Source organism: Coturnix japonica, chromosome 1 (assembly GCF_001577835.2).
Source record: "Coturnix japonica isolate 7356 chromosome 1, Coturnix japonica 2.1, whole genome shotgun sequence".
In the NCBI taxonomy this organism is placed as follows: domain Eukaryota; kingdom Metazoa; phylum Chordata; class Aves; order Galliformes; family Phasianidae; genus Coturnix; species Coturnix japonica.
Genome location: NC_029516.1, coordinates 148,652,794 through 148,666,754, shown reverse-complemented (window position 1 = coordinate 148,666,754; position 13,961 = coordinate 148,652,794). Strand labels below are relative to the sequence as shown.

General features: G+C 37.0%; 1 protein-coding gene across 1 annotated transcript in view; it reads left to right on the top strand.

Annotated features, from left to right (window-relative positions):
- VWA8 (von Willebrand factor A domain containing 8) overlaps positions 1-13,961 on the top strand; it is a 153,133-nt gene that overhangs the window by 63,987 nt on the left and 75,185 nt on the right. The window contains 1 exon segment of the mRNA XM_015851727.2: positions 6,102-6,178. Within this exon segment, the coding sequence (XP_015707213.1) occupies positions 6,102-6,178 (77 nt within the window).

Below are 13,961 nucleotides of genomic sequence, written 5' to 3'. Positions count from 1 at the left end.
TCTGCTCTGAGGGCACAGTTTTCATGCTAGGAGTATTTCATAACAAATTGTGTTCATTTTGGCCCTTATGGTTACTCTATTTTATTAACTGTATACATATAGTGTAAATATTATAAATGCGTATGTATTATATATATATAAATATCTACTCAGTACACTTTTAGTATGAACTACCGTGAGTTAACCTAAAACAACCTAATTGCAATTCTATGTGGCATGACAGATGCAGCTGGTATCAGACCCTGGAGTTCTGCCATGCCTTGAGAACTACGCATAATCCCTAAGGTTAATGCCTCATTAACCCTTATCCATTTCATAATGTGTCTTTTAAACAATGCACACTTTTAAAAATTCATTTCAGTAGATGCAGATAATATTTGTATGTACATCTGAATCACCTTCTGCCTTTCTGTTTGATTGCACCCCGCCAGCTTTGGCACATTGCTTTGCCTTGTGCCTTTAGATCAACTGTTGTAGGCTTTGTACCATCCTTGTACCGAGTATAGATCATAACAATGAAAAATGTCCGAGTAAAATGTTACTGTCACTATTGTATGGACATTACCAAAACTGAGGAATATTCTGTCAGTCTTCCTCAAGAGTGGACAGAGGAAAATAGTGTATAACGGTACAGCCTTAGTGTTTATCAGGACCATACCCTATTTGTCATCTTCTTGTTACATTCTTCTTTCCAGAACTCCCAGCTGCTCTTTTGTCTTCTAGTTCTCTTCATTGGCAACATTTACCATTTTCAAGTATTTGGTATTTGCCAGACTATCCTTGAAATATCTGTGTTACCAGTATAAAAAAGCCCAACTAGTTGATGATAAGAATAATTCAAAGTGCCACTAGGTACTGTTTCAATTACTGTTGAATACTGAGAGCATTTACATTTTGTGCTTTTTTCATTGATGGTGTGGAAACTTGGGTTCTGACTTCGCCTTTGTACTTGTTCAGAATGGCTCTCCACTAATTCTCCCTTGTATGAGGAGAAAACTTTGCAAGTCTAATTAGATAATGTGTAGCTAAGGAGAAATCAGCAAGTAGGTTAGAAGAACAAGTATGTTAAAAGAACTCAGAAATGTAATGGCCTTTTGGCACATACTCTTGTATCAAGGAAATAAATTAACATGTGCTTAGATCTTATTTTTCTTCGAGTCAGACCTGAAGGTAAATGAGCTCATGGACTCTCATTATCTTGAAGAGTTCAGTGAGACAAACGATTGAGTCTTTCTCAAAGATGTTTGAAAGAACGTGCTTGAATAGATTGTTCCATCAAAGGTAATATTATTCTCCTTATCTTTGTGAAATTGCATTAAATAGATAGTGAGAGCATATAATATTGTCAGTCACCAGCAAAACTTAAAATACTGAATGCTTAGCATTTTAAGTCCTCTAGAAGAAATTCTTACTTGCTTCGACTTGTAAAGATGGACAACTTCCTCTACAAGGCAAGAACGTACTATCCTAAACCAACATTATTTCTGTCCCTTTGAACATGAAGAATCAGCTTTAAATGAGCTGAATTGGGCAAACTGTTGTGGTAATTTTTGCCTAAGGAATTTTTTTGTGACAGTTGTGGAAAGCTCAGAAAATATTTGTCTTTTACTTCTGCAGTCACACACATATGTGAATATGCATTCTCTTTAAATGTCTGTCTGCTTAAATTATCACTTTCTGCCTTTGCAAGTTATGCTGTGAAGGATCAGAACAGAAAAATAATCGGCTAATTGATTTTCTTTGGGATTTATCTACCCACAGTTCTTTTTATTTTGATTTTTTCACATCTTCCCCTCTGCTGAACTTCTGTTATCTCACATCACTGAAAATAGGAGTGCAACAGTGCACTAATAGGGCGCTGGGTAGATTTTTGTACTAAAATTCAGGGGAAAAAAGTAAGATATCTGCAAGCTTGTCTACATTTGTAGTTGGGAATGTATCCGAAACATTAAAGTCATGGCTTTTGATAATGGTGAAACTTTAATTTTTTAATCTCTTGTTGTTGTTATTTTTCCCAGCTTCTGACTTCATAATAAAATAATGATGATAAACCAGAAGATGCTCACGTGCAGTGCTTTGCTGTGACCAATATATAGATCACTCTTGGGGCAAGACTTAATCACTGCTTATTCACATTTATTCCAAGCAAAGCTTGTAACACCAAGAGTATTTGAGAGAGCTGTGTAGGTGCAGCTTGTTGCTCTGGTGATAGAACTTTTTCTCTCTCTCTTTCTTTATTTTTAAATCAGAACTGACTTAAAATCTGATTTTACGTCCTCTGGTGTAAAAATAGCAGCCTCAATCAAAATGCTTGCACTCTTGCAAATGTTTTTGTTGGCAGATTCAGGAAAGTTACAGACATGGAAGATGGTTCAGTGCCAAGCCCAGTGTTAGAAACCATTCATTAGCAAAAGTGTCCTCATTTTCTTCATCTGGGAAAATGAAAAACCGTAATTTTCTGTGACAGTGATGCTATCAATATGATTATTGTATATGTAGTAACAAACTGAGGACTTTTACATGAGGATTCTTTATATTCTGTGTCAAAGTTTAATAAACAGGTTTTGTCCTTTTTTTTCCCCTAATAATGCAGCTGTAAAATTACAAAATTTTGTTAAAGACCAAAATGGTGAAGTAGCAATCTGTTTTTTTTTCCCAGTTCTAAGAAATGGTTTCATCCTTCAGTAAGGAGACAGGTGTTCTGCTGAAGGTGATTTAAGCTGTGCAGGATGGCTGCGTGCTGAAATGCAAAGGCTGTGATTGCAGAGCTTCCACTGATGGACAGCACTGGTCTTTAACTGCTTTGGTTATGACCTGCAAATTATTTAAAAGGAAAGGGAAACAAGGCAGCATTTTTAGATTTATTTTTCCTAAGAGGCAAACTGATAATTTAAGAAATGTGAGCACAGTTCTTTTGGGCTCTAATTTTTGACATAAGTTGGACTATGCAGGGGAGAATTTTGTCCCACTACTGTAATTGCTGCATCCTGAATTGCAAAACACCTCCTGGGTCCTGTAAAAACCTTGTTTATATTTGAAACTACAGTTACTGCTTGAAGATTAAGTCATTTTATCCTTGGCAACAAGTGTTTACGATGGCATTAACTGGGGGTTTCTTTTGCCTTCTAATTGCACAATCTCCTTCTTGTTATTCATTAGTGCAGATATTTACTTACCATTTTCCTATTTCACTTGCCCCATATGTCTGACAGAGTAAAAATTGCCTATTACTTGCTTTCTGAAAGATTTTAATTCAGTTTAGCTGAAACACCAACAAAGATGTTGTTTTTCTTCTGATTAGCACATTTTTGTATTTCTGATACATTAAGTAACTGCAGTATTATGTCTATAAATAACACACAGAAAGTGTTAACACCAGGCTGGTTTGTCCTCTGGAGTGTTACATTAGGCTGCAGTAATTGCAAATTATGTGAGATTGCGCTGTTAATTTGACCCAAGTTTGACAGCATTTTACTGTGTTCCTGTGACACGTGTAGTTCTGATTCCTTCTATTTAAATGGTTGACTGCACACGGTGTGGGTGGCTGATACAGCTTGCTTCTTGGCACTGGATATAGATTGAAAAGAAAGAAGGGTAATTTTGTTGCCGTTACGATCATTTCTTACTTCTGGGATGCCAGGAACTTATTTCAGAAGTTTTTTCCTAAAATGAGTTGGCATTTTCCACTCTTCATGTTTACCTGAAGAAAGGCTACCAGACGTATTTACCCTGTGAGGCTCCAAGGAGTTTGAAATAAACCTGGTTTCCTTGGCCTTATGCTAATGGGTAGTACTTAAGGAATGAACTCACCTGAACTCTTCTTTCCTGCAGTTTCTTAATGGTGTAAAAGACCCTTCTAAATATCTTTGGTCTCCTCCTTATTCTTTAACATGTCAAGGGGTAAAGGAGGCAAAGAGAAGTGGGAACTTATGGTGAGGTAAGAGGAACAGAATCAAGGAGCTTTCACTTGAACCTTGCTCTAGCTGCTGTTGCCAACCAAGGATTTTCTGTGGTACACCACAACCTCTAAGAAGGCACATCATGTACTCTCTGGAGCAGTTCAGTCCAGAAACTGGGCGATGTTAATGTGTTTATAATAGCTAAAATGTGGTGGGAATGCCTTTTGAATACTGCATGCACCTTTTAAAAATGTATTATGTTCTAGAATCAGGGTATCCTTAAGATGAAATAAAAGATGTGTATACAATCTGGTGAGCGGACCAAGCACAAAGGAAAGGGTGTGGTGTGGTGAAGGCACAACTCCCACTGACTTCACTGTGCTACTTGGCTATGAGTGCTCTCTGCCTTCCTCCTTGGTGGTCCCCCACTAGGCTTGTGATTTCTGAGCATCCATTCAACACTGAGCTGCTTTCCTGTTAATAACCTTGGTGATAACAGCATGCATAGAACTATGCAAAGCCAGCAATGCAGAGGACTGCACTACTAGAGGATTCTTAGCCTGTTTCTGGTTACTTTTGATGCTTCTGATGTAGTTCCTAAAGTTGTGTGTTTCCAAATCTCTGAGTTTCTAGAAGAACTGACATCACAGCATCCTCACGTTTTTCAAAGCAGTGGAGAACTGTATCTCAAGTGACAACTTTCAGCAGTATCTATTGATAGGTATTGTGTTGTAGTTTCTTATTACAGCTATGCATGAAGCTGTAGATTATTCTTCTAAAGGACCAGATGGAAGAAGATTCATGAGAAGGCGTGAGCAGAACACTAATTTGACTTAGCTTTCCTATGTTCCACTTGAGTCTACAGTAGGGTAGTTCTATTTCTGTCAGTTCTGCTGTATTTTTTTCCTCTGCTCTTATGCTTAGAACTTTCTTTCCGTGGTTTTAACTTCTACACGTATGTGTGTGATTCTCCATTCTCATAAATGCCATATGAGAAACTGTGGTCGCTTTTTGAGAAGCTCCAGTGTTGAAATTCTGCAGCTGGCAGTTGCCGTCTTTGAGATAGAATTTAGTCATAAATGTCATAACTCACAGTTATGAATGCTCCTATTCTGCTTCAGTGCCAAGTGAAACAGATTAGCTGGTCTCAAGTTGGTTTAATCTAATCTCTTTAATCTGCGTGTGGGTTATATTTATCTGCTTTAGTTTACAGTGGTATGGACTAATGATGCATTCACACAGTCAGTGTGAATCTTGGTAGAGGGACGGAACCTTCTCAACTGTTCTTGGCAGGTTTACAAGTGAACTTTTCTTTCTGCTCATTTGTCTAGTTCCATTTTTCCCATTCGCAGGGGTTTCCCTTTCCTCTTTCTTATAGGAGGAATAAGAATTTTTTAAGTGAAGCTCGTTGCTGCAGTTTGGTACATGTCAAGGGACATACGACCTGGATTCCCATAGGATGAGACTAAACCGTTCCAGCAGCACACCTAATACCTTCAGTATATTTCCTTCCTTGCAAACAAGCCAGGCCTGGGCTGAAGTGCCATCTTCTGAAACACTTGTACAGAAGACAAAGTAGTGTTAACTACACCTGATTCACTCCATAAGCTCACTGTTACTGTTCTGCACAGCTTGCTAATGCGGTATAGCTGTATTGTAGGTCAATTAATTTCCAACCCAATTCTGATTCTCTCAGGGCCTTTTTTGCTCGTGCCCCATGGAGGGTGATTAGCAAATAGTAACAAAGGCGGTGTCTAAGTCTGTGAGACAAATGCAGTGTGTGTTTCCTACAGCCAACAAAATTTACCTTTTCATCGTTAGTGCAAGCCAACTTTGTGGTATTCAGAGCTTTGTAATACCTTTGTGAAACATGGGGCTTGTAAACAAATAGAGATAATTAAAGCGATTCATAGGCATGAATGACGTAACTCTAGAGAATCAATCCTTTTTCTGACTACTGTTAATAGAACAGATAATGGTTTTGCAGATACATATGTAAAATAAAAGTAAATTGCAGTCAGGGCTCTTTTATGTGAATTGAAATTGTATTTGCTTATAAAGAAGTCTGGAGAGTATTTGAACAGTTTTAGGAAGTTATCTTTTTTATAGCTTTTAAATGTGTCATTGTAATAACTCTTAAATCACTCTTAATTGTGTCTTCGTGTTATAATAATGTCTTCGTGTTATACTTATTTCCTGCAGGGTGTTGGGAAAAACAAAATAGTTGACAGATTCCTTCACCTTTTAAACAGGCCCAGAGAGTATTTACAGCTGCATAGGTAAGAACGTGTTACATTTTTATTCTTTGCAGTCTGATTTCACATGTTTTAAAAGTCACATTTCTGAAGTTTAATTTGCTCTTATTGTTTGAATAAATACTCTGTTATTTTGGGTGGCACACAGACCACAGAAATGTATCACTTTTGTAGGCATAAGCAATAATGTTGATGAGAAGGTTCAGGAATCTAGTGGAATCACATCGCTTAGCATAACAGGAAGTAAAGCTTGGAGTCTACTGATGTCAAATCAAGAAAGTCCCACCACACTGTCATTTCTGGAGAGATTTCCCTAAGGATGAGGTACTGTGAGAGGGAAGAATTTCAAAGGCTCTTGTTTGAATAAATCATTCATAAGATAAATACTTTTAGCTATTTGTTGTTTTCATTGTCACTCCTGCTAAGCACACGTATCTATAAACATGTTTGGATTAGGAAATTATTATTTTTTTTCATGTGAAAGCTAAGAAAAGGTTTTCAGTACAACAAACCAATTGAAAATAATTCAAAAGCTGAAATAAACAACAGATTATGATTGTGAACTGATTTAGTACCAGTTTGTCTGTCTGCTGTTTATGGCACCTGGATCAGTAAATGGAAACAAAGACTGAATAGCTATAGACGAATTATTTTCAGTTGAACTGCATCATGTTTCTGCTTCATTCCTATTCTTTAGCTTCCTCTCTTGAACTTCTTAGCTTTATTAGCCCATCTCTTTCTATAATCATTGTTCTTTAAATAGTGCTAATAAAAATGATCATCTTTGGTATTTTGCCCTTTAGCAGCATGGTCTCTTTAACAATTCCAGAGTATATAGAAACCAGGAATTTCTACTTCCTGCGTGGCATTCTGAAATACCTTGTGAGGATCCTAGTCTATATCGTACCTTGGTAAACTTTACAGAGCCTTTAAAGAAGCATTATGATATTGTTAGTGCACAGTTTCAGATTACAAAGCAAAATAGGAAAAAGTTTACCCTCAAAAAATTTTACTATAGCAATTTTAGACATTTTGTAGGGGAAACACAGTTAATAGCTTACAGCATATTAGTGTTTTATTTGAAAACATTTGGATGTTTCTATACATTTTGTAGGTAGCTAGCATCAGTACTATTAACTGTGCTAGCAGGAAATTATTCTCAAATTTAATATGTTTCTCAAATACCTGAATTATAACTCTAGAGCAATTGAATATTCTAAGCATGCATTTTATTTGACAGTTTTCAAAGGGAATGGAAGAATATAATTTCTTTTTTTCCCCAAGGAAAAAACTGCAATAAATTAAATAAAAACTGAAGGGAATTCAGTGTCTGGTGAAGGTAGGAATTCTTGACCCTTTCAGAAATGTATCTGACATTGCTCATCATTAGTCCTTGGAATTTAGGTTGAAGACTTAGTTTGCTGTAACAAGTCTTTCTAGAAATGAGCATGCAGCTGTCAGCTCCATATCCTGAGGCTCTGAGTTTCCAGTGAGGTATCAAATCTGTCGGAAGATGGCTGATGACATCACCAGTTCTCAAACATGCCCAAGTCAAATGTCACTTTCTATAATTAGCTATAAAACATGTACTTAACAATAATTCTAAAATGGAATTGCTGTCTCAGCTGAACAGTATGCCTTGCAATTGAATACTATCTGTTATGTTCAGGAGTAGGTAGATAGGAATCCTTAAGTAAGAAATAGCCTTGTTGATGACTTTAATACAGATGTAGGTGAAGGAGAAATGATTAGAGTGAAGAAAACTGTAACTACTTTTATATTAACATGTGAAGGTCTCTAATAACAGGTATCATTTCATAGTAAATAAAGAAGCAAATAAATAACAGGCACAAGTAAGTCAAGGTCAGCCTGGATGAAATTTCCTGGTATTTTAAGCAATTTGTTAACATTGTCGCCATTTGTCAAAACTGAATATTAATTAGGTTTTAAGTATCAAACTCATGAAGACATTCCAGAAATATCTACATTCAATAGCTTGTGATGTAAATAAGGGATAAACATATGGTCATGTAATTTAAAACAGGGTGTGATGCAGTATAATTACTGTAGGTGTCTTTTATGAAAGACTATCTCATCACTTGTGCCTTTTGCCAATAGAAATAAAATAACTAGAAATACTATTCAAATGTGTTTTGATTTTGATCGTTTTGGGAAGAGATGTTTTTTGTTGTTTTTTTAGTTTGCTTGTATTTTGATTTGTGTTTCTTTCTTTACTTTCTACATAGGATAGTGTAGCATCCAAGTACACGCTGTTGCACTTGGATCAGGGTAATCCCAGGTATGAGTACAGACTGAGAGAAGAACTCCTCGAGAGCAGCCCTACAGAGAAAGCCTTGGGGGTCCTGGTAGACAAGAAGCTTGACATGAGCCAGCACTGTGCCCTTGCAGCCCAGAAGTCCAGCTGTATCCTGGGCTACATCAACAAAGAGGTGGCCAGCAGAGAAAGGAAGGGGATTGTCCCCCTCTACTCAGCCCTTGTGAGGCCCCATCTGGAGTACTGCATCCAGGCCTGGGGCCCTCAGTACAGAAAGGATGCAGAGATAATGGACTGAGTCCAGAGGAGGGCCACAAAGAGTATTAAAGGCCTGTAGCACCTTTCCTTTGAAGAGAGCTGGGCTTGTTCAGCCTGGAGAAGAGAAGGCATCAGGGAGACCTCATTGTGATGTTCCAGTACTTAAAGGAAGCTTATGAACAGGAGGGAGACCAAATTTCTACATGGGCAGACAGTGACGGGACAAGAGGGAATGGCTTTGAATTAAAAGGAGGGAAATGTAGGTTAGATGTTAGGAATAAATTCTTTACCTAGAGGTTGGGGAGGCTTGGGAACAGGTTGCACAGAGAAACTGTGGATGCCCCATCCCTGGCATTCAAGGCCAGGTTGGATGAGGCTCTGGGCAGCCTGAGCTGGTGGGTGGCAGCCCTGCCCACAGCAGGGGATTGCGACTGGATGGTCTTAAAGGTCCCTTCCAACCCAACAAATTCTATTTGAGTTCTGATCTAACACTTCATATATTCCAAAAGATTCAGTTGAGGAGTATGCACCTTTTAGGCAATGAGCTGATAGAAGGAGTCGTTTTAAATCTCAAAATTTATGTCTTGTGCTGGAAGATGTTGAGAGGAGATAGTAGACAGAAAAGAGTGTTTTTCCTTAAACATCTTTTCTAACATCTGTATTTACTTGCTCTACCACTCATTTACATGTAAGGGTCAGCCTGACCTTAAGAATTAGATTGTTTGTGGAGGTTATAAATATTTCTCCTAGCCTTGCTTACCTCATTGAGAGATTTTCTTTTCTTGAGTATTATTTACATATATAAATATGTGTGTGTGTGTGTGTATACACATACATGTATAGAGAGTAAGATATATATATATATATATATATATATATACATATATACTAGGTCACACATATGTATGTGTATATATGTACACCACCCTGCTGCTAATCATTCTTTGGAACCACCCTTATAGCAGGTTGGCCTGTTAGTAACTGAGCACTTCTGTTTCCAAGCAATTTTTGGAAAAAAAAAGGCAACCTGAAAACCCAAATACTTTGCTTAAGTTTTATAAATTATTTTGGGACCATGAAACTAAATATCTGAACTGAAATAATGCTGTGATTAAAATTTAATCAGGAAAGAAATTAAGAAAAATGTTTGCTTATAAATTATTCAGGAAGTTGACTGCCCTTGCTTACGTACGTCCTAATATTAGAAGTTGATCAGGACACAAAAAGGAATAACTCCAAAATGGCAGATCTCCTTTATCATCTACAACTGGGGTTATCGGACTCCATCTGGAACTGACAGTTTGGTTTAGGCTCTGCATAGCTTCTGTCTAGGGTTGCACTTACAAAGCTTCTTGCTTCTGTTCCATGCTGAATCAGAAGTTTCATCTACTCACATTACCCAGTTAGTCCCATTACTTTAAGAATAACTTCTGGGAAATAAACCCTCAAATTTTTTTTATTTCTGAGGGATGTCTGTGTCCATGGTTCTGGCTACACATACGAAACACATAACAGCATTATCTTGCCTAATGTTAATCTTTAGGTCTTACAGCTTTCACCTTGAATGATGCTTTCACCTTCAGGATGCTGCTGGGAAAATGAAAATCTAAGGCAGCTGCAGGCCAAACCAACATCTGTTTAGGAATTAGATGCATGTTGGATGACCTTATTACAAACTTCTATGTCCTCCAAGTAAATGTAACTGAGAATCGAACACTTGCTTTATTCCAAAATGTGCGAACACTGGCAAAACTCATAACTTTATGAACCTTGCCATTAACTACTTGTGTTGTCTGTTGTGTGAGTCATGTGGAAAGAAATCACCTGTGGTTCTTCAGAAAAATGTGAAACCAAACTGATAACATCTTCCTTTAAATTACAAAGTTTCTTGAAACACAAAGATTCCACAAGAGGAAAAAAGAAAACCACCGGACAAAGAAAGAAAAAGCCCAGTAAAGCCTTAGGAAAGACTCAGGCAATAATATGTGCCCTATTCAGACTATAAAATCTTTCTTAGCATGGGTGAAAGTGGTACATAAAATATAAGCTCCCACCTCTCCTGTGTTAAAGCCCCAGAAAAAAGTATTGTAGACTTAAAACTGTTGGCTCCTTTGATAAAGAAAGAAATAAATTAATTTTACCGATTCTACCATCTAATAATAACTAATTTGCATGTAAAGAATGGCTTTGCTGGTGTTACTATATCCTTTGTCTGCCATTTAAACCATTCTGTGTCCGTTTGGAATTCAGTCTTACCATCAAGCTGCTTTTTTGAATTACAGTGACAGTGATTTCTTCTTGCATTTCCTATTTCTGTCTGAACTGGTATTATATAACCACAATATTTGCCCTTTTGTTTCCAACGCAGACTTGATTTATGGCTCAGATTGTTTTGTTTGATTGACTTTGGATTGTGAAGGGACTGCAAAAAAATACCCAAACACCACGTTTTTCGAAAGCTCAGGTTCTGCCTAGGAAGGGGAAAAAAATCAGTGACCTACATTTTGTATTTGTTTCTTTTAGAATAAATGATGTGTTAGTTTTACATGCTGGAGACATTGGAATATATTAAGTTTCCGGAGTCATATGATTTTATCTGATGTTAGTATTCATTAAGTAATCTCCTAGTCTTAAACATATGATCTTAGAAAGGGAAAATAATATTGGCATATCATTCATTCTCTGCATTTATTGCGCCTGAAATTTCATTTTAGACAGTTAAATAGAACTGGAGAACTTCTGTGTAGATCATGTAGTGTCAACTCTAAGATCTGATGTGCAACTTCTGAAAGCTGCCATCACAGCTCTGTTGGTGTTGGATTGGTTTTATGTTATGTAAAAGAGCAACTGGCAGTAGGAACCTAATCTGACATCATGTGCTGTGCTTCTCATTGTTCTATTAGCAAACACACAAAAGCCTCTTAGTGCAATACCTTGAAGAAGTTAAATGTGAAAAAAGGCCTGTGTCCCAAGCAGCACAGTACTTTGTCTCAGAGCAACACCATTGACATTATTATGTGTCAGTTCTTCTTTGTACAGTTAGGAATGCACTGCATTCATTGCTGTTTTGAGATTCTCAAAAGCTGTGGGCACATAGTATTTGGTAAACTGCTCTAGGTGACCCTGCTTGAGACACACATGTTGGACTAGATGACCTCTAGAGGCCCCTTCCAACTTCAAGCAATCTGTGATTCTGTTATATACCAACTTTTGCAAGCCAGTAGGTAGGTGACACCAGTGTGTTCTTATTCTAGGTTAAGCCAAAATTGTTCTATAGAAGTTAAAGATTAATTCATCTCACTTCCATAAAATTAGATAATCCAGCAGTGCTTGTTCCACTTGGGGAGTCTGTTAGCACCGTCCTTAGGTTTTGTGCAAACATGTCTGTACAAAAGAGTTGTTAAAAGCTGAGGAAATTAAGAAGCAGCTTCAGATTTCATTGTTTTTGGAACAATAAGAATTAGGAATTGTTTGTAATGTCATTAAGTTTGATAACTTGTAGAACATTTATTTGTTGTTATGGTTTGAGTGTAAATAACAAGCAGAAATTTCTCTGCGATGTTTCTTGGCTTCATGCTGCTTCCACATTGATCAGCAACAGGAAATGCAACAATTGCAGCTCACCATCTCCACAGTGTCTGCCACAGGCATTCCCCTACTCAATTAAAGGCTTTATTGTGTCAGTCCTGAACGTATCAGTCCTTTCCATTGCTATGGGAACTTGGTTGCTCTCAGCTAGTAGGAGAGCTGTATTCGCTCTGAGCTACTGTGCACAGGGGGCAGCTGATGTCATACTAAGTAAAACTTGTCAACCTCAACTCTGACATCTTGAGTTTGTAGAACTGAAGTTATTTTAGTTGGGTAAGAATGTTGTGGTTGCTTACAAAAATAGAAGCTTTTGATGAATGTCCCGCAGTGCAATCTACATCAATAATTTATTGATGAATTATGATGGTTTTTCTGCTACTCAAAGCTTCAGTGAATCTACAGCAGATGTGAACCAAGTAGTCCTGTTCAAGTATTCTCTTTCTGCATAATAAGAAAATATTCTTGGAAATTAAACCGTTCATCATCCACAAAGAGTATATGAATCTTTATAAGGTCATGTAACAAAATGAAGGAGAGTTTTTTGGTGCAGGAGAGTTGTTCTTGTAATGTCCAAAAAGTCAAAGCTGCTTGATAAATATAGTTTGATGCCTTTTCAAGAAACAAGAGAATATCTGAAGTTCTCTTCCTTAGCTTTGATAAAAAACATCTTTTATAAAATGTAGTGCTTGCTTTGGGGTTCGTGCCCTTAAGTTAGCCATACTATGCATAATTCTCTGTGTTCAGATAACTTTTTTGTCACTTTTCTAATCACTGATATAGGCCTCATCTAAAGCATTTGTCTTTCTACTGTTGTTAGAATCCCAATTCCTGTTAAAAATCTGTTTGTTACCTGCTAGTCTTGCTATTATTTTTGATGATAATGCACTACCTTATTCTGGTTATCTCCATGTTACATTTTATTTCAAAGAATTTCTAGATGATGTTGCATCTTCTTGTCAAAGTCACTGTGTTTGTTTGTGTGACTGGTGATGTGAAAGCGTGGTCCAAGATTCATTTTATATATCTTCTATGTTTTGGGATGTGGCCTTTCTAATTCTGTAATAAATTACAGTAATCTTTTCTTCCAAAAATTACCTGAGTTTACATACGTTATCCTTTTCAAAATAAAAGTAATTTTGCTGTGATCTTTAACAATCAAATTAATTGAGAGGTTTGGGGTAGGAAAATGAGCGTATAGTGTCCCTACAAGCAATACTTACTACAAACTGTGCATTAATCTTCTGATGTTAATTTTCTTTCTTTCTTTTCAAGCACATGTAATCAGTATAAAATCTAATTACCTGTGTCCCCTGTTGAGATCATTTAAATCTACCCTTTGAGCTTTATTGACTTAGGATTTTTTTAATTGTAATTAAAAAAAAAGAAAAGTTGTTGCAAGAAGGAATTACTTATTTCACTCAAGATGTTGTTACTCAAGCTATAGTTACCTAATACTGTAAAGCCACAGTGCACTTAATCCCAAAATTGCCTCTGAAAGAAGATAGGACTGTGTAAGGCAGTTTAAATGCTGGTATAGCTCTGCAAGTCTTGTTTTCCAGAGTGAATAACCATAGAGAAATTATGTCTGTAGACAAAGTGCTCTTAAGGCTTCAGTGGTTTGTTAGAGGAATCCATTGAGCACAGTGAAGATGTGTGTGTATGTTTTATACGCACACAAAAAGGCTG